The 27,605-nt window shown below is 34.4% G+C and overlaps 2 protein-coding genes across 4 annotated transcripts in view; one reads left to right on the forward strand and one right to left on the reverse strand.

Moving 5' to 3' along the window:
- Nucleotides 1-27,605, reverse strand: part of LOC149065661 (putative receptor-type tyrosine-protein phosphatase mosPTP-1) — a 568,681-nt gene that overhangs the window by 216,697 nt on the left and 324,379 nt on the right. The window lies entirely within an intron of this gene.
- Nucleotides 9,654-10,940, forward strand: LOC149065663 (uncharacterized). The gene has a single exon (XM_089253609.1). The coding sequence runs from the start codon at nucleotides 9,767-9,769 to the stop codon at nucleotides 10,718-10,720; it is 954 nt and encodes a 317-aa protein (XP_089109735.1). The 5' UTR covers nucleotides 9,654-9,766; the 3' UTR covers nucleotides 10,721-10,940.

Raw genomic sequence — 27,605 nt, forward strand, 5'->3', positions numbered from 1 at the left:
TAAATACAAATACAAATACAAGGCCACCACAAGCAAAATGCCCAACTAAGTGGCTGCCGTTGATCTTAGAAGCATACTTCCAATTGAAAAAGTATTCAAAAAACGTGTAACACCTCAGATACGTCATTCATATTGTAAAGGATTGCATGGTTATTAAAATAAAATAAAAAACTTTTTATTTGTTCACCTTGTCTTAAAAACCCAATTAGAAAGTTGTTGCCCCGTCTCTGTCTTGAATACCCAAAATTCTATGTTTTTTTAAGTGGAATATTCGCTGAGATATTTGAATTTGAAAATGGCTGAAAATGAAATAAAGAACCACATAAACTAACGGACAAGCTCTTTCTACGCTTCATATGTTGTTCTTTCCCTTATTGGCAGCAATTTTCGAATTCAAATATCCCAGCGAATATTGTACTTTTTTTTTGGGCTCGGGAGAGGCAGGACATCAAATTTCTAATTGGGTTTTTGAGGACAGGGTGACCAAATAAAAAGTCAATTTTTCTATTTTCATTACTATACAACCCCTACCAATATGAATGGCGTAATATCTGAGTTCTACACGCTATTTGAGTACTTTTTCCCAATTGGAAGTATGCTTCTAGGATCAATGGTTTACAAGATATTCCAGGATGAAGGGAAATTCCACATGCATCCCGCATAGCGATAACACTTCAAATGTAACTGAAAAGACGTAATTAAATCGTCATTTCGTATTAAAATTTATCAGCGATATCAATATAAAACGATCATAGGAGATTTGCATTACGACAGAATAACAGTTGGTATCATCTTGAATCGTACTTCATATTGAATTCATTCAAATGACTCATTTTAGATTCCGAATTCGTGACCTTTCGCTTTTTTGGCGTGATTTTCTGTACTTCTGGATAAGGGGTTCTAAAATTTCAGGTTTGCTGTACTGTTAGAAATAGGATTATTATTTCAAATATTTCGCGGTAACCTTGTCCGATCTCATGGAAATAAGCAGTACATTAAAGCAGCTTACACAAGGGGTTGGAGAAATAACTCTTTCAATATATATTTCTATTTCTTATATAATTTTATCCTTACAAGGTGCAGTGCTTATCATAGGTGCTGGAAACTAGAAGCCGAGGCTGTTTGAGACCCCCCCCCCCCAATAAATTTTACGAGGGGGATGAGCCCCTCAATAATTAATGAATATAGAATGCACGCACCACTTACTCTCCTGCATAATAGTTTGAGTCCCGGATATACGAAACATCTCCCAACTTCCAGCCGCCTTAATGTTCTCTTCATTTCGGCGCTTTTGGTGCTTACTAGAGGCACGGTATGTTTAAAAATCAAGCTCTCCCGACTTACGGGCAGTTATTTGTAAGTTGTATATGAACTGTACATTCATAAATTGATTTCATTGATCATTTTGATGATTCACCACGGTTATTTTCTGCACACGAGGGCTAATTAGACCGGGACCTACAATTTATTGCCGATTCTGAACGTCAGGCTTTTTTTTTTATACTCATCGAGAGGTTGGTGTGCTAACCCCTCTATGGGGGACTCCCTGCGGTAGCAATTTTTTCTGCGGTCATGTCGCCGTTTCTGTTGTACCCCTGTGTCAGGAAAGTTTTCGGACAATCACGAACCGGGTATCGAACTCGCGACAGCTCTAAACATCCTTCGGTACTTTAGGCGAGTATCTTATCTACCTGAGCTACCGCGCCCCTAAATTAATTTCGTCACTATAATTATGGGTCTATCGTTACTTATTAAGTCAATAATGGATTGGACGTAGGAACTATCCATATTTTTAGAATAACAGCGTTGGTATAGAGAACGGCAAAAGAACCGTATAGAATTCCCCTATTTAGAGTAGAAAAAAAAAATCCTCTTCCTTATAAAATGGTGAAAAGTACCATGAATTGGGGGAAAAATATGAACATGAAATGAAAAAAAAAATTAAAAGGAATATCCCAAGGATGCGAAAAAAAAGCAATGGTAGCAGTAAAAGGAGGAGTATTTATATGACAAAAATGTGGAGGAACATTTTTGTGATAGGTCAGATATCAACAAAACGAAGACCTATTGAAATCGCATCTTTTTCAGACGGTCAGCTCTAAAGAAGTGGTCATCTTGACGAATGGACAGAGTGGCTACCGTTACAGAATCACTGAAAAAAAATCATAATAACGCTGGTGGCGTTTGATTCTTTGTTGGAGTTTTTTTTTTTTTAGAAAGTTTCTCCCATCCCGAGGACATTAGTCATCCGGCCATTTTTTTTCCATTTCTATCACCCTCTTCTAGTGTTTCTTTTTTTCTGTTATTGTGTGTGATATATACTAAAGGAAAAACGCCGTCCACGAGTTAGAAACACAGCCTTTCTGCCATCGGATCTCTTGTGGGGCGTTGAAACCAAAACCCGAAATACTTTTCAGCTTGGTCTTTGCACCGTGAAAACAGAACGACTGACAAGCAAACGTTACAACGAAAAAAAAAAGAGAAAAGAAATACTATTGTTGAAAAAGGGACGGTCGAGAATGATGGTCTAATAGATGACGTATTCCATGGTGTCGTAGACAAGATGGTGAGCTAACTTCAAAGGACAGCAGATATTCTTTTGAGTAGTCATACACATAAGGAAAAATTTACAGGAGAACATGATTGATATAAGTTCATGTTTGACAGCAATTCCATTTTATTTTATGTATTTTTCAAATTTATTTTTTCCTCGTTGTTATGGGAATGAATAAGCACGAATATATTGTCACAGTGGTCATTGTCGGACAAAATGACACATCGTTAGAAAGAAATTATTGGACACGTTCTAGCAAGTTTAGAGATTTATTTTCTAAAAATATTTTTATCTACAAGATTCCTGCGCTACAGCGATTGCACGATTTTATCGTAAATCGGTAACAGATGTTATCGTAAATGGTAACAAATCGTTACAGTTATATGTAAGAAATCTCACAACGTATTTTCATCAAATTACAAGGGTTGAATCGAGGGAACATGGAAGCCATTAGTTTTAATGATGTTGGGTTGAATCATAAAATTGTCACAGAATCATTGGAGCATATTTAATTTCCTTTGCATATTCTTTTATGCAAAATTGCAGCATAATAATGGTAAAATGCATGTATACCAGTGATTTGATCTATGACATCTGGTAAAATACTTGACGAGTTTGGTCGGTCAGTGAGGTCTATAACAAAAACAGAGAGAAGTAATGGAGTTAAAATTTGAACATGTAAAACACCTTTACTAGTATTATTTCCCGTAATTAAGTTATCGATTAAAAAACTGGTTCTGATTAAAGAACAAAGCTCAGTCGAACCTTAGGCTTAGCCTTGCCTTAGAATATATGTCAGAAAGTATGCTGCTCAATGTATCACTGATCCCTATTAATCTTCGCACGCGTCAATGTATGAATTGGGTAACACTGTCGAAAGCTTACTTGAAATTAATAAAAAAATAGTATAAAATTATACTCCGAGGTTTAAAAATATAAAAATTTATTTCTGTGTGCTGTTACTTAAAACAAAAATTTAATTGGTCATTGAAAAACGAAAACAGAACCAGCTGGTTTCCTTGAAATATCTTTTTTTATTTAGCCGGATTTAGTCGATTGTTCAAGATGTAGGTAAATAATGTTGTCTACACCATTCCCAACACGATTGCTGAAGAAAAGCAAGCATTCCGGTACATAAAGGTATATTTCTAGAAGTATGTTTGCAAATAAAAAATGTAAAATGTGTAATTTGTACACACCCTGCATACGAAAGTACTCTTGATTGATGAAATTAGGAGTTTTGGGGCACATTCGTGTTATAGGTTTAAATGCTTTTTGGAAGTGATAGTCACGGTTTCGAAGACATGATAAGCGAGGATAGTTGTATTATGTAATGATTTAAACCTACGTGCAGTATTTCTTTGGGAAAAGACAAATAAACGCAATTGTGCAACTAATGTTTGTGTAGTTAGTTGTTCCATTAAAATTCACTAGGTTTAAATGCTCTAAAATAAATCCTTCGTTGGATTGATTCTATTGTTCCTAATTAGGCCAAATCAAAGCTTAAGCATCATCTGGGCTAATTGTACGGCAACACTCTACTAATGATGATGATATGTACCATCGGAAGTGATCTTTCCTCACTGTTATTGTTACTGTCCGAGAACAACTCGATGCAGATTTGCCAAGGGCTGAGTAGATGTATTTGAATCGAAATCGAATTGTGTATGTGGTGATTCACATTCGAGAGAACAAATTTGGTTGCATACGAGATCATGAAAATTTCAGATTAGGATACGATTTATACAATATTAAAACATTCTTATTCGCTGGAATCTGTTGATGGCGCTATTACAAAAGAACTATATTTACGCAGAATTTACTAACACTTATCGTACGTTTATTACACTTGCGACTACCAATCAACGTAAACAGTACACCACCATATTGTGGTAGAATTAGCTGACGAATAATGTTTAAATACAGTGTTACCCGTTATAAATTGTATCTCTCTGTATCTTGAACGCTTTCAATTTGACTATTTCGATTGGTGCCAGATATAATCTTGTATTGAATGTGTCCATATTATTTTGCATATTGAATAACTTTGTAGTTTATTATAATTTTAATGAAACTATAGGTCTAACATAGACAGGTTTCGCTATTGCTTATTTTAAATACTGTTAATTTCAAAATTTTGAAATATTTTTGTCTGATTATAAAAAATGATATAGCAGATAAGAAACCGATGGGAACTCTGTTCTAGGGCCATCTCAACTTATGGGCTCCATCTTGAAACGGCCAGAGGATCAAACCTTTTTATATAAAATTTCATTAAGTGGCAAAACCCTGAAAGAAATAGCTAATGGGAAATTAAAATATTGAAATAAAAATAAGAAACTCAGAATAAATAAGAATCTTCAATGATTAGGGAGTAGCATTTTGATTCGACGCCCCTGGCCCCTTGGATAATTTTTCATTAAACGTTGTCGAAAGAAATTAGTACTTCTAAGAAATAATACATTTTTGCACAACTATAAGAGGTTGCTATTTTGAAATTTTACGGACATCTTATACGTTTGAAATCTTTAGAAACGAGGAAGGAATATGATTAAATAAATCGCTGCCATGATTTTGAACTTGTCATTTGCATAAGCATTTTTTTCAGATCGGCCATTCTCTATACGACATAAAAAAAAAGCGTGAAAATCAGAGAATTAAGGATAAAAAAAAGAGGGGATAAGTTTAGTAGATTGAAGAGCCAGTTTGTCAGAGGGTTAAGAAAAAGCATTCGTCTTTTAGTAATCAGCTGCTGCGGGGTCCCAGAAGAACCTGATGATCAATCTGAGAACAAGCGAGCCAGAAAAAAATCGCAATTAGTTTTTCTCCTTCAAACCTCTCCTTTCCATTAAATAAGAAAAAAAAAAAAGCCATTAAAAAATGCAGACATGCGTGATGAACATGGAGTAAAAAACGTCTTTCGTCCCAAAAACTTTCGCCAAACTAATTTGGAAGCAAATAAAAAGAAAAATAAATTCATTGTCGATATTTAAATAAAGCGTTTTTCGACCAGAAGTATTGTGGCAGGGCTGAACTTAGCGGCGGCCTATTGCGAGAACAGTTTTGTGGCCTTCCACAACAGTGTTCCTTAACGTGGGGCCACATGGCCTTCTTGCGGTCCTGAGATACTCCAAGTGGGCCATGGATGAAAATGAGGTTTAAGAGGAGCTATGACATGCTGCCAACAGGGCCACAAAGTGCTGTGAAAAAAAAAAATTAAGATTTAAAGAAATGAAGCTCCAAGTTAAATATGATGAGGGAAAAGTGTGACGATATACTTTTAGAATGAAGCAGAGAACTGCTTTTAGAGCCAAAAATGCGTCTTAACGATGCATTTACTGTAACACAGCCTGGGGTCTTGAGTGCATATGTAGGATGCCCTACGATGAGATTTGATATTTTTTCAAAAATATGTATGTAAATTTGTATACAGGTATTCCCAGCCAGGTAAAGGGTCTACATGAGGAAATCTGGTACCATGATTTTCGAGGAGTAAGTAAATACGTACGGCTCCGTGCTAAAGCAAGAGGCTTCAGAACATTTTCGATCTTTCAGAAAGTTTTCGAGGACCCGTGGTGTTGAGATGACACTGCCCATAGAACGCCCCACGAAAACTCTCTCTGAATCAGAGGTCGACTTTACTCATGAAATTGTTCGACAAAATCAATTTTGCTGAAAAATTCAATTCAATAAGCAAGAAGGGTCTCGCTCCTTGATGGGGGAGGGGGATAAGACAGGGAGCGGGGACACAAGGAAAAAAAATATGGTCCAAAAGGGGCCATGAGTGAGAAAGGTTGAGAAACGCTGTTCTATAATATGTACGCGCATGTTCGCCTTCCCCACAGAGGTTTAGCCTGAAAGAGATTATTTTTATCTTTTATCAGTACATTCGCCTTAAATAAATTAAGGGGCCCCAATAAATATCTGACCCGATAGGGTAGGTTCTCATGTCAACTAGACCATATGCAAAACAAAGTAATGCCTAATACATCAATGTGGCTGGCCGCTGTGGTGGTCGAGTGGTTATAGTGCCGGACTCGTGATGCGAGAATCCGGGTTCGAACCCCACAGTGGTGGTCGGCTGAAGTTGGTTTTCTGTGGTTCCCAACTTCAAGGCGCAAATGCGAGCCGATCTCCCCGTTAAAAAGTCTCGCCACAGAGAGCAACAGTCCTACAACGGTAAATCATTCAACCATAGCACTTCACTCATAGTTAGTAAAACTGGGGGCAGATGACAGCACTACACATAACAAGCATTACACAGAAACAAACTTTACGTCAGGTTACACTACACGTACACGCACATTCCCGCATGTACCGATTCGTTGGGGGGTTCCGCGGTGGGGGGGGGGGGTGTATGTGTGGTGTAGCAGTAGTAGATAGGGGCTCGGGGATCCATGATGTTCTTAAGTCAGCCACCTCGTTGGGCAATTTGCCTGTTGTGGCGTTGTATTTGTATAATTAAATATTGTATCAAACAGAATTCGGAATTAGGGTTGCTGGCAATGAATCTAGTAGGAAGATCTAGAGAATATCTTTGCTCGAAAGCTCTTGGTGCCGTGTGGCGAGGTTGACAGGGTTCTAATTTGTGGGCACTGGGCACAGTGATCAAACTTGTATATTTACAATTTTTCAAACTGTCTTGAAAATCAATTTAAGGATCAAGCTAAGTCTTGAGGGTCTTTTACACGAGTTAAGTGATTTAGGGCGGTATTCACCGACATGGTTTAAACCTGTAGTGACAATTTTTGGATAAGAGATCAACATAGATTGGTTAAAACCCTGAATTTAACCAATCCGTGTCGATCTCTTATCAAAAAATTGTGACTATAACTTAAACCATGTCGGTGAATACCGCCCTAAGTTGGCTAAATTTTGAGTTGTGAATCGGAAGTAAATTGTATGTCCATTGCAATAGACCGGAGTAGTGCTCAGTTTGAAAGAAAGTGTTCATTGGATAATACAAGGCCACACGCCCATTCGTACATGCGCATGCTGCGTACTTAATCGTAAACATATATAATATAGAGCGGACTCTATTCTACTTATCTACTTAATCACTTAGGGTGGTCTTCACCGACATACCTTAAACTATAGTCACAATTTTTGGATTGCACATCGACACGGATTAATTAAAATTCTGAATTTAACCAATCCGTTTCGATCTCCTATCCAAAGATTGTGACTGAAGCTTAAACCATTTCGGCGAATACCACTATTATCACTTAATCACTTACCAACTAAAACCGTGTAAATGGCTCTTAACGTTTGCATACATTCTAAAGTACTTGACGACTTAAAATTTAGTCAACTACTAAATTACTTAACCCGAGTAAATGGGCCTTAAGTCTGGGGTCACATCAAAAAATTATGGCCCCATCAAAGGATGTGGGCCCATAGCTTCATATTCAAATAGAGTATGTGTCTCAAAATAAAACCCGTTGAAACTATAATTAATCAACAAAATTTCAGCCAAGATCATCTAACAGGGAAAAGGTCCAAATTTGTCATCCTCAAAAAGTTTCGAAAAAATTACCACTAATTCTACTCATTAAAATATGTACAAAAACATTAAAATATCCGACGGAATTATTATGGGCCACTCAAAAAAAAAAAATTGTGAATATGAATATTTTGAACGCCAATACAGGCCGAGAAGGAATTTTAAAATCCCGCAACCCTGCAGTCTTAGAGTGACGTCATTCAAACAACACATGATTAGGTACAGCACAGACAGTGGACGAAAAAAAAAAGAGAAATAACTAGTTTCTAAACGAAAAAAAAAAAAAAGCTAAAGGATAGACCGCTTCTGAGTTGGAGGGAAAAGAAGTTTTTTCATAGATATCGCCAAAAAGCGCGAGAGGTGAGATGATGAGCCAGTTGTTGTCATTTGTAATCATTTTTTAATGGCTTTAATAATTGCATTCCACAGCTAATTTTTGTTCTTATGTGTTTCTGTGGGTGAGATGAATGGACTTTTTCATAATTTTTTCAGGATGGCACCTTTGGACCCTTTCCTTGCAAGTCAAAATGTAATGCGTTGAAATCCAGTTTTACGGCCCCGTATTATTTTGCGACTCGTTCCTTCACACTTGTCGAAGGCCGGCCCTGGTATGGCATGGGGTACCGTGACTTTATCCCGTCGGCATATTACATCCACATCCAAAAAACAGTAAATCTTGCAAGCAAAGAAATAAATACAAATATGTTATTTTTTTACGAATAGTTCATTTCTACGAATAAAATCGTATTGATACGCATTTTTACGTAAGTTCTAAGTAAATTACGATTTCTTTTATGGGAAATAACGTGCATATAGTACGAGTTTACCGCAACACGTGAATGGCTTACCGCGTATTTCCCGTTACTGCACTGCCACAAAATCAATTCGAATTTATGGGGCTGACAAAAAATATTCAGAATAAAAATGATAAATATTCAGATATATAATCTCTTTAACCATAGAAATATTTGATATCTTTGAAATTTATGATAAAAATGGAAATGTAATAAATTTGATAAATTTCTAAACTTTTGGAAGACATTAAACGGTTTTTCCTTTAAGAGTCAATAAGTCAAAGAAAGAACACGTATATTTATATCGATTTAGTGAATATACGTTTTATACACGGAATATTCCGGAAAACATTTTCTGTATCTCGTAATTTAATAATTTATACAATTTCCAAAAAATATTAAATTATGTATTATTTTTCATCGAGAAGATTAAATAAGTTGCATTTGAAATAATTGAATATTTCATAATTGGGAAATATTAATTTACTGAATGGAACGATTTTTTTTTTTTTTGGTGGTCTTGAATATTTTTGCATCGAATATCTAAATATTTATACAAAATAGAGAGATAATTTTCTAATATTTATACAATTATAGAGAACATACTCCAAGGTGTGGCAACAGCCACGGAATGAAGCGCACACACGTTTCTTAGTAGCTCTGATTTTTTTTGTTTTTTTCGTTTAAGTACTTGTTTGGTTCTGAAGCTATTGTTGATTTTTCGATTTAACTAGGCCATGAATACGTATTTTAAACTTCATTAATATTAAACTACAAAAAGGGTAAATGTAATTATGAGAAACAAGGAGAGTTAAATTATAAGCAATATTTATTTATTATTATTTTTTTTTTGAATTTGTGTATGGTGATGTACAGCTATTGAAATCGACGAAACTGCATTGATTTGACGACGATATGGATATATACTGCAAGATTTGTAAGGGACAAATTTTCGACCTCGTGGAAGTTTTCAGGTGCTGTGAGTGTGAAAATCTATACCACCCGATGTGTGTTGGCGTCTCTGAAGCGAACTTCAGAAAAAGGAAGGACAAACAAAACTGGAATTGTGAATCATGCAAAGAGTCATTGGGAAATCAAGAACAAAAAATTCTGGAGATGATCAGATCCGAGATGAAAAAAATGACATCCGAGATCACAAAGAAACTAACATCCGAATGTAAAGAACTTAAAGCTGAGATTTCCGAGCTAAAAAAATCATTGGAATTTAACGACAATGCAATAAGGGATTTGAAAACCGAATTGGAGGAGATGAAGGATGAGCTGAAGGAAATAAAAAATGTCAACTACAGACTGCAAAAGGAAAATCAATCGTTGACACAAAAAGTTGAGAATGCTTACACAATGCTGGATGACATGGAATTACGATCGAAGTCATCGAACATCGAAATACAGGGAATGCCAGAAGACAAGGGGGAGAACCTCCAAAATTTAGTTACTAAAATCGGGTCCCTACTAGAGGTATATCACTGTGAAGAAATCGTTAAGATGCATCGTGTAAATTCGGTCAACAAGAATAAAGCTCGTCCTGTCATTGTGAAATTTCGTGACTCTTCGATCAGAGATAAATGGATTCAAGCCGCGAAAATTCGTAAGGGTTTGTTGGCTAGTGAACTAGACGATAAGTACCCTTCGACTACGCTGTTTGTGAACGAACATCTTACAAAAAACTTAAAGAATCTGTTTTATGAAGTGAGACAATTTAAAAAAGCCAATTCATACAACTACGCTTGGATTAGGAATGGGAAAATACTATTGCGAAAAGGTGACGGTGATAGAGTACATCACATTAGAAATATCAAAGATCTGGACAAAATAAACATTAAAAGCAGTGAATCATCAAGTGAATGAATACGAGGTAGGTCCGACGTCACCTTATCTTGACTCAATTGATATTATAAATGAATTTTCAAATGAAAGTAAAATTAATATTATACATGTAAATGTCAGAAGTATGCGTGAAAATTTCAATCAATTGATGATATATTTAAAAAAAATAAATTACTCATTCGACTATATCTTATTAAGTGAAATTTGGATAAAAAATGATGAAATAGATTTATATCAAATACCCGGGTATTATATTATTTGTGAGACAAGAACTAGGAATAAATCCGGAGGAGTAATAGCATACATAAAAAATGTTCATGCTGCACAAAAAATCGATTTGCATATGACTACAGCAGAAATAACTTGTTCATATGATTCTAATCTCGAGTTGTGTATAATACTGATTTATAGAGCACATGATTTCCAACCAATGCAATTCGTAATCGAATTTGAATCCATTATTAGCAATATAAAATATCAAAATGTAATTTGTATGGGAGATTTCAATATTGATATCTTAAAAATAAACTATGAATCGGAGGAATTAACAGGCATGATGGCGAAAAATGGATTTTTGTCTTATACTAATACGCCTACCCGATCAACATCGTGCATCGATCATATATATATAAGAAATGCAAAATTAAACTGGCAGTATGAAACTGCAATAGCCAAAATTCATATAACTGATCACTGGCCATTACTTTTAAATGGTTATAATGCTGAAAAAACAAAAATTACAAAATCTGAAACTCATGAGCAGAACAACATTGATAGGGTTGATTATGTAAGCTTTGAGACCTGCATAAAAAATTATAAAGTGAATGAAAATGTTTTCTCGGAGAAAAATGTGAATATATTATACGAAATATTTATTGATATCATCTACAAACACCGTTGTTTCTGGATGAAAAGTATTAAAAATAATAAAAATGGAAAGAAAAATGAATGGATAACGGTCGAACTAAAAAAAATGATTGATATTAAAGAGAAATTATATAAAAAATTCAAGCGAAACGCACATAATCAAGAAGCCAGGTTAGAATACAAAAATTATGAAAAAATGCTGAAAAAAAAGATTAGATATACCAAAGAGGAATATTTTTACAATAAATTTAATGCTTGTGGAAACGATACAAAAAAGCAATGGAAAACCATTAACAACCTAATAAATAAAAATGAGAAAATAATAAAGATACCCACTGATGAAGATCTCGGTATTGTTGTAGAAAAAATGAATGACTATTTTATTAATGTAGTCAGCAATGAATCAAATGAGACAGATACTGATAACGATCATTGTCCAATTCAAATGTCTTATAACCAAATTAATTCTATGGTTTTTACTCCAGTGGAAGAAAAATATGTTAAATACATAGTTATGAAATCAAATAATAACAAAGCAATTGGATATGATGGCATTAATGCTAGAATGCTAAAAATAGTCTGTAAACATCATCTGCGGTTCATAACATATATAATCAATACTTCAATTACTGAAGGTACTTTTATTGAAAAACTTAAATATGCCATTGTTAGACCAATTCACAAAACTGGAAATATTAATAATTATAATAATTATCGCCCAATATCGATACTTCCAATTATGTCTAAAGTCATAGAACGGGTTATGAAAATGAAAATTATGGATTTCCTCAACTCTAACTCTTACTTTGCAAAAAACCAATTTGGATTTCTTGAAAATAAAAATACAGAAATGGCAGTTCTAAAGCTCACTGAATACATTTACAAGAATGTCAATAACAATAAAAAAACCCTTGCTGTTTTTTTGGATTTACGTAAAGCATTTGACAGCGTTGACCATAAAATACTTCTGGACAAAATTAATAAGGCTGGTATAAGAGGAAAAATACACGACTGGTTTAAAAGCTACTTAACGAACAGAAAACAGGCAATTAAAATTAAAAATGAAATAGGATCTTTTAAGCAAATAGTAAGCGGTGTCCCACAAGGATCGGTACTCGGAGCGATACTCTTTTTGATTTATGTAAATGATATACAACACCTACAAATGAATGGAAATATTATTAGTTATGCAGATGACACAGTGCTCTTCATTTCCGATAATGATAACCTAAACCTTAAATATAAAGCGGAAAATGATATGACAATAATTTCACAATGGCTAAAATATAATAAATTGACCCTTAATTTAAATAAAACTAAATTTATGCATTTTCAATTATATAATAACAGAAATATAGAACCAATAACAATACAATATCATGTAGGTCATTGCTCACGCAATGAGTGTCGCTGTACTGAAATTAAGGAGTCCGATGAAATAAACTATCTTGGAATCGTTTTTAATAAAAACCTTAAATGGAAAACTCAAGCGGTGACAGTAAGCAATAAATTAAAATACATCAATACCAGGATTTACTGCTTGAAAAATATTATATCCCCTAAATTTCTTCGTACTATTTACTTCGCATGGATTTTACCAGTCATACAATATGGTATATCGGTATGGGGCGGTGATTATGACTCAAATATAAATATAATAAGAAACACTCTGAGAAAAGTTGTGAATAATGTATCTGAAAAAATAAATATAATCCAAGACTGTCACAATGATTATAGATTTAACATCAATAAACTCTATCTTTACAAAATATTATTCTTTATTCAGAAAAATCCCGATTGGTTCAGAATTAAACACCAGCAGAGACAAACAAGACAACACGGAATTCAATACGCCATAATTAAACCAAACAAAACCATAATACAAAAACAATTCATATACATAGCACCTAAAGAATATAATAGATTGAATAACGAAATAAAGACGGAAAAATCACTGCACAAATTCAGAAAACTACTCATAAACAAAATCAACACAATTGAATATTAATCCCATATACATGCATCTTTTTTTCTCTCTTTACGAATGTAATGTGAAGACAATATTATATTTTAATTATATACACCATTGGTCTGTTGTCAACCCCAATATATACTACACTATCAATATGCCCTGGACGGATTATGTAATCCCTTGGACTAATATATAAATGGTAATATATATGTTTCTTTTGTTTGTTTTTTTTTTGTATATTGCGTCTGTATTATATGTTGTAATATGTGTGTGTGTAATAAATTTCAATTTCAATTTCAATTTCAATTTCAAATATGGATATTGAAGTGTATAGTACACTAAGGCGACAGAAATAATGATTGGTATTAACTGAAGCGTGTTTTCGATGCTTGAGGCTGGTTTTTACTTTCGAGTTACTTATTAATCGCCACGTCTTTGGATATCATGCTGACTTGTGTTTCAGCACGTGTCAAAATTGCCATATGAGTGTTCGTGTTCTAGTTATGGGCGTGCACGTTGCTCGCGGCCCGAAAAAACGGTTGAAGATGTCGACTTAGACATATTCCCATAAGACATAGGGGTAAAGTTACTGAAAATAATGAGAGGGATTAAAAATATCTTGGGGTATTATGGAGTATAGGGTATATAGGGTATTATGGAGATGAGAGAGAGATGGCGAATATCAGTGCCAGGGGCGGTCCATGTAATACAAGTTTACATCTATGCTACAAGAAGAAATCAAGGGTTATTCAATTTAGATAACGACGCACATTGCGCCAAATCACGAAATTAGCTGGGGGAAAAAATAATCAAAAATTAAGTTTTCGTATCGGGAAAACAAACCATATCAGTGTGTAGAAAAATGTCCTTGAGGTGTTTTGTTTATTTAGTGATATTTGTTTGCATCGGGAAACAGCGGAGGGTCAAAGTAATGCGATAACTTACTCAAATGGGATTTTCGCTGAAATGTGACGAAAAACATGATGTTCTTAGCTTATTACTCGTTTGTATTTGAGTGAAACAACAGAATTCTTTTTGTCATTTGTTTTTAGGCTTTTTTTCTTTTGGATTGTTTGTTTTTCCAGCTCTTTATAGAACAAATTGCTTTGGAAAATGGTATTTAAAGTTTTGCTTATTTTTGAGTAGTTTCAAGTACAAAAAAGTGACTTACGAAAAAAAGTTAATCTTCGTTCAACCGTGAAAGTTCTTTTCGGATGTTTTACATTTTTTGGGTGATTCATTGCCATCCCTAGCCACCCGTTTTCTTGAAATTAATTTTTGAAATCACCTTACGTACGACTCGCATAGTGCTAATGGTGTATTGGGCTTGTCTTTTAGAAAGTCCAAAGAGATCTGTTGATCAAACAAATGTATGGAAAGTCTACACATACAAAATTTATACATTCCCTCTAGCTTAGAAGTATTAAATTCCGTCTGAATATATAGAAACGTTCAATAAAAATCACCTTTTAGAAAACTGAAAATAATGCAACAAGACCCTATTGTGTATCCTCTAAAGAGAACTTTGTCGTGATTACAAGAAAACGTCAATAAACCATGGAAAATACTTCATAAATGTTCGGGCAGAGCTCGGAAAATTTTCCGAGACTCATACTTGAGGAACAAGAACCCTAAAGTAGAAAGTCTTTTGGTGAAGCACAGCATGTGGAAGCTTTGTTATGCAATACAAGCTAATGCCAGATCAACACACGATGATGAATTTCACCATGCACCACTTAAAAAATGATTAAAAGCGAAGACTCTCATTGCTGACGGATTTTTTTTTTGTAAATTTTTTAATTTGTAGAAAAAATTAGATAAGCTCAAATTAGGTAGAACTCTTGGAGTTTTTGTATTTTGCGTAATTTTGTTACTTTTTATTTGTCTTTTGTGTACTTTATCATGTAGTTGTATTTTCTATACTGTGCTAATTTTTATTTTTACTGCAGGCTGTAATTGGGTTTTAAACCTGTAGCTTTGTATTTTAAATAAATAAATAAATATATAATTTGGAAGAATCAGAAATTTTTTTTTTTCAAGTGTTTTAGTAGCACTATGAGTATATACTCATACATATTTGTTATTTTAAAATAACCAGCGGAGTTTTTTGTTAATTTTTGTTTGAAATCCCCTTCTAAAGCGAAATATCTGATCGGTAATTGAAATCAAAAATACAAACTATGTTTCGCAATTTTACATATTTTATTTTTGAAATGTTGTGTTAAGAAAACAAAATTTTTTTCGGATGAAAAGCTTGATTTTTGCATGCAAACATTGAATTAAATGCTCCGAAAAGAAATATTTTCAATGTGGTATTTTGTTCAAAATACTTTGGTATCATTAATTATTTCAATATTTTTCATTTTGAAAATGAGGGAAGTATTATTATTTTGAGTACAACCAATCAAAAGAAATAACAAACATCAGAGAAACTGAAAAAAAATTAATTGGAAAAAGTAACTTTGGCTTTAAAATGCAGAGGATTGCAAGGAAAAAAAAGTGGTAGTCATGTTAAAATGATTTTAAAATTACCGAATGTTATTATTATTTGTTTATACTTCACAGTATGTATGGATCTACATTTTTGACGTGGATCGAAAAAGAATTTCAAAAAATATGTAAATATTTAGTTTTTGAGAAAGTATATTTTTTTCCTGCTAAATTCGCTACATGGACCACTGTGCGACGTGGCCATAATAGCGATGAATCTTGTTTAATCCATCGTGTGTCAGGGAATTACTGACTACCATGTCGGTTTTCATGAGCTACGCTGAATCTTTATTTTTTTACGCAACAGCGCCATCTGCGAGTGAAACTTTGAGCTATTTTTTAAAAAGATTATAGAAAAATTCTACGGTTCAACGCCATACATATTCAACCCATGAGCCGCGGGCCAAAAGTCACCCTACAGATAACTTAAGGCAGTGGTTCCCAAACTTCCTAGAGAGCGACTCCCTTTTGGCAAGAAATTTAGCCAATCGCTGTTTCTCATCCTGATTCTCTTTACGATTTCCCAGACATCACTTGAAGCGGCCAACCTATTATTAGCTCAAAAAAGGACGACAAGCTCGCCCCCCTTTATAACCGCCTTAGTTATAATCAGACATTTCCACGGCGGAAACTGCTCTACGAGTTCATCCGTTCTGACGGATACAACCAATCGCGTATTAGATATCACACGTGCATCATAAATTAAGGTATATTTGAAGTTGATTAAATTAAAGAATTACGATTTTCTGGAAATCACATAAACGAGAAAGATTTACTTTCTTTAAGATTTTACGCGTTTCTTAGTTATAGTGGAAAATTGTGAGAAGCTTTCTTTATGTCCTATATTGGGAGATGAAACTTCCACTTACGATTATTCAGACTTTCCTAAGATTTTGTAAAGAAAAGGTCTTTTTTTTGTTTTATTAAGAGAAAATTTCATGGTATAAAACTGATATGGTGTGGCGTACTTGCAATCTTCCTTTATCGGATCATTCCAAGTTTATTGCACATTTCCAATGTGTACCGTCCACCGTTAGGTGAAATGAGTTTGTTTAATCCAAGTGTGTTTGTTTCTGAGGGAGGAAGGAGTCCTTAAGCCTTAAGATTACGTTTATTGAAACCGAAGGAAGCCTGGAAAACAGCGTGTGAAACGTTGAGATTTATTAGAGCGTTGAAATTTGAACTATCCGGATATTCTATATTGTTGTTATGTTCGGATCTGATCTGCAACGATCTCAGGTCGGATGTCTTCATCCTAGTATATACATTGGAATGCGCGCCATCTAAATGGTTCAAATATCAGTATTGTTAAATCATTTATTTCTTTGATCATGTCTCTTGATGCATACGAAGGTTAATTAGCAAGAATTTACTATTTATAGCTGAATCTGAATGGATTATGACGGCTTTAATATCTAAGCTGGGGTATTCACCTCGATATACCGAACATTTACTCATGCTAACAGTATATTCACATATAATTATTAGGATTACTGTATGGTCCGAATTTTACGCGAATTTTCAGTTATTTGCTCATTCCTTTGGTCGTTCTGCTTTTTTGAATGAAGCAAACTTGAATTTGGTATCTTCAATGAACTTGTCGGTGAACATATTTTGTATAACTTTATATAAACATTGTAATTCACTGCAGATATTCTCAATACTACTCTTATGTATTATGTCTCAATATTACTCTTCTGGATTCAAATTTTTAGGTGAAGTTTAGTTATTGATTTCAAGTTGATTGAAAAATTTTGATGGCAGTTAGAAGATGATTTTGGTAGCTATAGGAAAAATCGGCAATTACTTTGGCGCGTCCCGTATGAAATATGGTCACATAGTTATTCTATTCATAACACCAGCAATTTACAATATTTTTGGCACTAGTTGCTCTAATTTCTCACATAGTGACTAAAGAATAAAATTTTATTTTGGAACTTTCATTGTGTAAACTCCCTCTATATTCTCGTCGGTATCTTCATCAAATTTTCATCAAGGGGAAATTACAGCAATTTTCCGCTTGTTCACGGCAGCCACCTACTTACTCGTGTGCATTCAATATTGAATGCGTACACACACGCAGGCACGCAAGTTCTCACTAGCCTTGTTTCTCAATTAATAGGGTGGAGATTCTTTGGCTTATGTTCAGAAACATATTAATCGGATGAACGATTAAAAGAACGAAATAAAAGTGTCGGCATTGAAGAGCCACTAATTCACGAAACGATTGTCATCATAGTTTTCATAAGGGCAATTAAGCGGGCGGCAATAAAGACAATTAACGGCTGGAAAGACTATCATAATGGGAATATGTGACTTCCGAGGAAAGATTGTTCTAATTTCTTGAATCATATACTCATTAAAAACATGATATGGCTAATTCATTTTGTCGTCGGGATTTCTAGAATGACAGTAAGGAAGAGGAAAAGGAGGTTATATGTAATAATAAAATGTGCAGGAAATATGGAATTGTTGGGGCATAAAAGTTATTATTATTATTATTTTTTTTTTTTTGAAGATTTAGGCGAAATGCCAACTTCTTGTTTTGCCAGAAGCCATCCTTTTCGACAACATGACACCCTGTTTAAAACCGCTTGATCACGAGGTGTAGACTCAACAAGACTGATGAACGCTTTACGGATTCGACTTTTGAGTTTCCCCTCAAATACTAAAAAGGTATCCATCAACGTCTACTTCAATCTATAAATAGCGGATTTTCTAGACTAAATACAGTAACTACGAACTAACTCTACGACTCATCTTAATAAACATCTATTAGATGTTTGTATCCGGTTGAAATAATTATTAAACCCGTTTAGTTAAAACTTCACCGGTGGAACTGACATAACATTGAAATGGACTGACGGTTGTTTGAAAGTAAAATCGGGAAAACGCTTAGCGTTAGCGTTTTTGGCACAAGATTTGTGGGACAAGCCACGAAATTTACTCAGGAAGCTGTCTCATCATTAGTATAAAATCTTACCGATAGATGACACCGTTCACATCTCTTGCTGTTCTTACGTGTGTGTGATCATGCATATTTCCTTAGATAAACCATCCCAGATACTCTAGTGCAGACAGCATAGCGCAAATACTCATCGAACTACTGAATTTTACGATTTTAAAGAGGAACATTTTGATAATTACATCATTGCTCTGAAGTACTCTTCCTTAAACAGATAGGGAAGGGAGTTGCCACAGTATTTGCCTGGTTTTGAATCTGCAGCAAGAAAATTTTGGCAGGTTTAGGAGGAATTGGCAATTACGTGTTTTATTGATCCCGTTAAATCGATTTCTACTTTGAGGTCAAGATGCTGTATTCCAGAAAAATTTCCAAACGCTTAAGAAACTTGAGAAAAATGATGACTTTTCAATTCACAGACATTCCAGTAGCCACTTTACAGAAAATCTCGGCTTAGATCTTCGTTCTAAAGTGGAGAAATGGGATTTGGGTTGGCGGTAAAAAAATTTCTAGAATATTGTGATATAAATTTCATTAACTCCCCATCGACAAGTATGGGTATTGCAGCGCTATCTGCGTTGAGATTTTGTAATAGATCTACTGCCAGAATTAATTTTCTAATACTAATAATATTCTTGTATCGCTTTTTGAATACCGTCAGTTCATTCAAGGACACCATGTGCGATGACCATAGATTCAGTAGAATCAGTTAAAACTGTCGTAAATTATGCACAATCGTGAGAATTTTTTTTTTACATTAACAGATGCCTATATTGAGAATAGAGTATATACAAAAAGTATTGGAGAACGCTTCCAATGTCCAAGTATGTATTAACAGCGGAGTAATATAATTAGAGTTTTTTTTTCTTTTTGAAATAATGGAAAATGAAAAGAAATGCAAATCTGTTATATGTTTGAACAACAGACATTCGGTTGCTTGGCAACGAGATTCCTCTGTCACTCGTACTCTATTATTAACAGGTCAGCCCATTATTTTCAAAAGAGAAACAAAGAGAAACATTTATGCATGATGATGCCTTCAAAAACACTAAAGAAATACAAGTAAAGAAATATGTTATTAACCATAAGACGTGGTGCGAACGGCAGGTACTTGTTGTTGTTGTCAGTTTAACAATAATCAATAGTAAGTATGCAATTATTTCTATTTTCTACATTTTAAAAAAAATTGAAATGCAACAGGCAAAGCGTTTTAACGCTACCAAAACGGACACGAACCGTCAACAAAATGAAGTGCTAAGGTTTGTGTTTGATTAGTCGGAAATATGACAGGTCATACAACATTGCATGTAATATTGGACATGTTCTGTCAGTAGATGGCACATTTATAATAATTTTTTTTTTTGATTCGAGAAATAGCGTAGTCTGATTCAGAAACGGAACACGCTTTTTCTCAGAAACTCCGCTGTTTCTAGTAGAGAAACGCTGATGTATTCTGGATGACTTCGTAATGTTTATATGTATACGACTGACAAAGACTAGTCACCTTGAATTATACCACGCATGACATTCTGCTGCAAGAAAATGCATTTTCCAATTCTATCCTTCCCTAATAACACCAAGTATTGCCAATGGCCGTTAACGATCAGAAAACACATAAGCCTAAAATTGATATTTATCAAATAAAAGAGGCAAAAAACTCAAGCCAAACTATACAAATCACGCTTAATTAAAAACAAAAATAAATTTATAGAACATGACGATTAGTGTATTGAGTTGGGCACGAGTGTCATTACAGGACAAAAGAATAGGGATTAAGTAAATGGAAGGAGAAAAAAGAATAATGAATGGATAAATGAGCGAGGGATTAAAACCCCACAATCATCAGGCCAATAGAAACAACACCAAAATATCTCCTCTCTGTGTTGAAAAAGGTTGTTATTTGTTGTGCGGAAATTATTTAATACCTTACAAGTATTTTGTTTTTTTTTTCCTTCGTAACATAGAAAAAAAAAATTAAACGTTCTTGAAATTATTATGACCAACATTTTTTTAACAATATGAAGCAACCAATAAATATATGCGAATAAAATTTTAAACAATGCACCGCTGCTGTTATCAGTTGTTTAAATTGGAGATTGTGTAAGTTTGTGATTGTTGTGTTTTTATCTGTTCGATGAAATGCCCGCAAACATTCCCGTTTTATAGGAGTCAAACGCACACAATTTCATGGTTCCTTACAATAAAGGGCAAACTGTCAAAGCTCTAGCATCAAGGTCTAGAGATGGACATAAATATTTAATTTTTTTTATTTTTACTCTATGAATTTGCTAAAAGTGAATATCGGATTGGCTCCAACAAATGTCTCGACTTAGGGACCTCGCTTCAGGGTGTTCGACTTGGACCATACTGTAGTCTCGTTCTATGTAGTCAGAAAGTTAAACTATACTCCAGCTTACAGTTTATAGACCATGTGACCAACTGGACTTGAAACAGCCGGACCAGAATTAGAGCTGAGCAGAGTAGTGATATCATCTGTATCACTATCAGCAATATACACTGAGCAGCAGTATTAGCAGTAACAATAATATCAGATAGTTGGATTATAGCAGAAAATATCAGCTGTATCATTATATGAGCAGTATCCCCTGTAACAATACCAGCTCCATCAAGTAGCAGCAATATCATCTGTATCATTATCAGAAGGTTATATTATAGCAGCAATATCAGATGGTTATACTACGGTAGCAATATCAGATGTATCAATATCAACATTATCAGCTGGTTAGATAATAGCAGCAATATTGTCTGCATCAGTATCGTTATCAGCAACATCAACTGCATCGATAACGTTGTCAGCATTATAAACTGCATCGATAATGCTGTCCAGCTGTATCAATCAACGTCAGATGCATATTATTATAGCAGCAATTTCAGCTGTCACAATATCAGGTGGTTATATTATAGCAGCTGTTTCAGCTGAGCAGCAGTAACAGCAATATCAACTGTCAATATAACCAATAACAGCAATATATCAACTGTCAATATAACCAATAACAGCAATATATCAACTGTCAATATAACCAATAACAGCAATATCAACTGTATCAATATAAACTGCATCAATATCAGCTGAGCATCAATATTATGTCATAAAGTCTGTGAAGATGTAAAATTGAAAGACAAGTTAGTTTAATCACGAGTGGTGAATGAATCGGCTCATTGATGACTGTATCTTATATTTTGAATATTTTTTCAAACTAATTAGGGATGTTAGTATTTTGCTCAATGTTAATTAGCCCATAATTATCTGGCAAACGAGTAGTTAGCACACCAGCCGTTGGTCTAAAGCAGTTTTCAATTGTAAATCCGGTCGGATAGGCAATGGAAGTCAAAAATGACAGCGAAGCTGACGTAAACTAAAGTCGACTAGCTCGTTTATGCTTCGAGAACTGTACGAAATGCGTTCATGATCGCAGTATATGTGAACTTCATAGAAATCAGCTCTTCCACAGTAGTCAAATATGAATAAACGAGCGAGTTTTATAACCGTTGAAAAATTCGAAAATTTTATGTAAGAAAGAAGGCCACGAGAGAAAGAAAAGGGTTGAAAAATTGCAGCTGGAAAAAATCTTCCATAGACTTTGTTGCGTTAGTAAAAACTTGAAAAACCTCAGCGACTAAAAAGATTGAATACACACTCCATGAAAAAGGCCGGAATTCGGCAAAGCACATTTGTCACTGTCTGAATTATAACCCTAGTCCCATTGCATTTTCTCTTTCGGTCTTGAAACATGACCCAAACATGAAGATAAAATCTATTTTCGCCCAAGTAAAGACCGCCTGAAGACCGTCGATACATCACTGCGCACTTCGCGAAGAAAACATTAAGACACTCCACAACATTAATCTGACTGTAGAGGGAAACACACAGTGTGTCGACGACGAACGATGTGCCTCTTTTTACTTCTTTTTCTTCTTCTTACAGTTTCTTTTATCTTTTCAAGATCCACATAAAATAAATAAAAAAATATAATGCTGGAAAATCGGGAATAAAAAAATTTGTAAAGGCTGTCGTTTCGACACGTAAGTGCAAGTTTCCAACATACACATAAAGAGTGAAGACTAAAGATACAACAACAACATCAGCAGAAGGAGCCAAGGTGAAAATTTTTCACGGGCAATAATTCACGTGTTCACCTGGCAGTGATCTCAACTTTTGGAGATTTTTAGATCACTCATTTTTCCCAGGTTTTCATATCCATGTGGAGAATAAGTCCATCACAACGGAAGCAGCATAAACACACGGCCATATAACAAGGACTGTCTCATGAGGCACTGGAGTCGGTACCAGCTGACGTCACGCGTGACGCCGTTGCCCTGCAGAACCGAGTGCGCCGCCTGCTTTGCTACCCTCTTATTCACGGTAGCTTGCACTTCCCATTTTACCGAATTATTTCCTAAATTATCTTTTCGAATTATTTTCATTAGTATCTGTTTATTTATTGCCTTGCTACGTTCAGGCATTTAAACATTCAAAATAAGAAGTTTTGCATTTGCGTGAGGTATAGTGTCAGTATAATTAAGCTGAGTATTGTCAGTTTAATTATACTGACACTATTCCGACCATTAGCGCCCGTTGTGGTGAACGTATTTCCATGAAACTTGGTAATAGTAGTATTGCGATATAGTATAGTAGTTGCAACTATAGTAAAAATATAATTTCGATAAAAAGTGCCACGTTTTTAACTGATGGTCAAAAATTGAACTATTTTGTTATTGAATCTTTCTTTCCCCCCATGGTCCATATATCCTATATACCCATTTTAATCAAAATATCTTCACCAGAACTGGCGCTACATACACCTGAGAAGTACCAGTTTATTTATAACCACCCTGTACTTTTAATGCTATGCAATAAAAATTGCAGTCCGTTTTATATTCCGTGTCAATACCAAATTCTAGCCAGTATGCTTTGAGAAGTTCGAAAACACGCGAATATTCTCTTATTTTTTAGCATCAGGGTACATTGTCACCAGTTTGTATGAAAGTATTTTCTCTCCAAAAGAGCAGATATTTTCAAAACCGCATCGTGTTTCCCCATTCACACTATTCTCGGAATAATGAAAGCGAAAATAACGATTCAAATGCGTTGCCACTTACGACCATGAAAGTGAATGTTATCAGCAAGTCAAATTCTGACAAAGAAATCTTTGGCTGTTTTGTACTTTTTCGTACGCACTAGCTTACCTTTTTCTATTCAACAACGGCGGCGCATAAAACTCGTCAAAAATATGACTGTCTGAGAGTGCGACGCATGTTATATCATTCTCGAGGTGTTGGTCGTTAGGTCATTTCGGCACCCAGAAAGAGAATATGACAAACGATTCTCTTCCGCGAGCCACGAAGTAAAAAAGAAATGAAGGAAATGACTGGGATACCACCACCTCCCACCATTACCATCAACAACGCGTCTTACTCTCCTTATATACGCTAGTGACACAAAACGATGTGTTTTTGACAAGCAGCCAAGAAACCGATGACATGGAAATTTCATCACTCGGTCACAAACGACAAACACAAAAAAAAAAAAAAAAACACGATTGAGACACGGTTACTCATTCACAAAAAAGAAACAAATCAAAAATAGATATTAGTGAGCAACCGGAGATTTTCTTTTAATACTGGGAGCAAAACTGAAATAATATCATTCTTTGCCATTTTCTTTGCCTTTTAAAACATGGGTTCATTGGAGCTATTAATTACTATGGAATATTTTTTTTTCAATCTTGCATTACGAGAAAATTAAATTTTAACTGGATTATTGTTGACGAATTCTATGTGAAATTTTAGCAATTTATCAATGTATTACTACGATTTCTGATTAATAATTCCCTTTTAGATTTACGGGGTGTCCGAAAGTAATAAAAACTCTACAATTGATTCTAAAATTGAAGTAAAATTTAAAAAAATCCAAGCAATAAAGCAATAATAATTTTAATGTAAGAACAGGATTACGCTATAAAAGTTTTAGAAAAGTTTTTTATAGAACATGAAAAACGCAAACAATAAGCGCATCGGTTACATAATAAGCTTTCATTGGTTGTTTTCTTCCCAAGTTTTATCAAAGAGCTTTTACAAAACTTTTATTGTGTAATCTCTGCCTAAGAGTGGCACCTCCTGAAAATACTCTAAAACTGGAAATATCAAAAATAACAATTTTTATACAGCTCCCGCTATCAAAAGATATCAAGAAGTGAAATCTGAAATTTGGAAAAAAAAAAATTACTCAGTGACATTTAGATGAAAATCCGCCGAGATATTTACGATAGAAATTTTGGATTTTCTTCATCTTTTTGAAGACAGTCACTTTTAGAAAAGAATTTACAAAAAGAAACACATCAGAAATAGAGGTATTAGTAAGCAACCAGATATTTTCTTACAATATTGGGAGCAAAACTGAAATAACATCATTGCTTGCCATTTTCTTTGCTTTTAAAAAAATTAAAGCAAAGAACAAGAAACTCTATTGCGGTAATGGCATTTCCAGAAAGTATTAAAATCGGAAATATAAAAATTAAAATTTTTTTATGCGCCCCTTCTATTGAAAATATACATATTTATATACAAGGTACCCTGTGAATTGTAATTCGGCCTTTATCTCATTAACCGTTCATCCTGGAGGTATGGTTATAATTTAAAGAAATGCTCAAAATGTGTCAAGAATCATTTTGTACCAGTTTCGAGAGTGAAAATACAGTGTCATAAAATAAAAAAAAATCTAAATTTTTATACGAACCTCTTGTACTCTAACTTCCAACAAGAAAGTTGTTATTCTAATTCTCGGTAACATTTAGATGAAAATTCACCGAGATATCTACGATTGAAATTCTCGATTTTTCCACATTTCGTGTTTTTTTAGACAACTATTTTAGTAATTGAAAAAATGGCTGAAAATAGAATTTCCATCACCGAATGTATCGGTGAATTTTCATTCAATTGTTACGAGGTAAATTTCTTTCGATATGTATAGAGAAAGAGATGCAAATTTTAATGGTTAATTTTTGTTCGATTGATGGCTACTAAAATTGCTTGTCAAAAGTCATACATATCTAATGTTCTAACCTGTGCTTCTAATAAACAACATCATAGAAAATACCGCACGCATAAATTTATATTTTAACCTTCCAGCTTCAATTAGTCTCGAAAATATTCGAAAATGAATTTATACAAAAATAAGCGAAACATTACTCCGAAATCATTTTAAAATCAATCACGAAAAAAAAAAACCACCAGATTTTTTAAAATGACATGTTCGAAACGTTTTTCCATTAACTCATTCTGTTGTTCTTCAAAATTAAATTTAAAGAAATTTTTGTTTTCTTTATAACATTTACCTACATACGAATACGAATCGATTCGAATAAATTTATTCAAATTCCATTTTTCTCGTACCCAAAAAGACGTCTTATTCATCAGAAATATTAGAAATGCAATGGCCGAATCAATTTTGAATCCTATCAGAGCGCAAACAGGTAAATATTTAGTTTTTATTATGTATAAATTTGTATTCACGCTTCGTATGTATACATATGTATACATCGTAAAAACCGTCTAAATTTATGTGTAAGCCAAAAAAAAAGCATTGGACTTCCGGAAAACGTCACTGAGAGACTTGTTTATCCGAAAGTTCATTCATATTTACGAGTTCCTGTGAGCATTTATTCTTGTTTCTTAGAAGTTTTTGTGGCACCCACAAAATAATCGGATATCAGCTCTAAGACCCGTAAAAAGGGATAAAACTAAACAAATATCCGCTTGCTTTTATACGTTATTTCTGTAAAGAGACAAAAACCTGACACTCGGAAAAGGTTTTCGGAGTGAAATTCTCCAAAAGTGTTGAAGTATCGAAACGAAAGCACACTGGATTATTGTTGAATAACACAACACGGTATCCAAATAAATTCAGTGTGATTTAATCTAATCAGATAGTAAAACATAGTCAAATTCGGTTAGACCGACATCGAAGATTTCGTGAAATTTTTGTCGTTGTATCCAAGGTTGACGTTTTCAAAACCTTTCTGACTAAAAATGTAATCAGAAGCTGCGGAAAAATACTGTGTATGTTGTTTTATTATGATGATTTGATCATTTTTGTCGCACCACGGTCATTTTCTGCACACGAGGGCAAACCACGTTGAGAGGATGAAAATCGCGAGAAACGCGTGCAGGCTCTTAGTCCAGAGGAGACGAAAGATAGATGTCAGTTGATCGCTGAATGAGCTCGTGGGTTCACTGACCATATCTGACGTAAGCGGCGTCGCGAAACGCATGCGCTGGGGTAGGATCACACGCTGCGGACGACACAAATCAGCGCTATTGCGGTAGTAAGCACGTGTAACAGTTAGTTGTCTGTTTCAATGAGTATCGTGATGGCTGACTACACGAACGAGTAATACGCTGATATGCATCTAATATACGGTCGAGCAGATGGCAAGGGGCGCCACCAACAGTGCTAATCATTTCTGCAATTTGGACTTCACCGAGGATGATGCCGCTCTCCGCTATCCATAAGAAGGTTTTAACAGCCCACTGATGGGAACATGAATTCCAGGAAAGAGAGAAAATTCAACTGCTCTTGCGGGGGTTTATTAAAA

The sequence above is a fragment of the Pholcus phalangioides genome, unplaced genomic scaffold (assembly GCF_987345545.1).
Source record: "Pholcus phalangioides strain wild (caught in Gottingen) unplaced genomic scaffold, Ppha-v1.0 ptg000039l_1, whole genome shotgun sequence".
Lineage (NCBI taxonomy): Eukaryota > Metazoa > Arthropoda > Arachnida > Araneae > Pholcidae > Pholcus > Pholcus phalangioides.

Bases quoted from the DNA above. Each gene is read 5' to 3' on its own strand.
- LOC149065663 (XM_089253609.1), top strand. From the start codon at position 9,767: ATGGATATATACTGCAAGATTTGTAAGGGACAAATTTTCGACCTCGTG.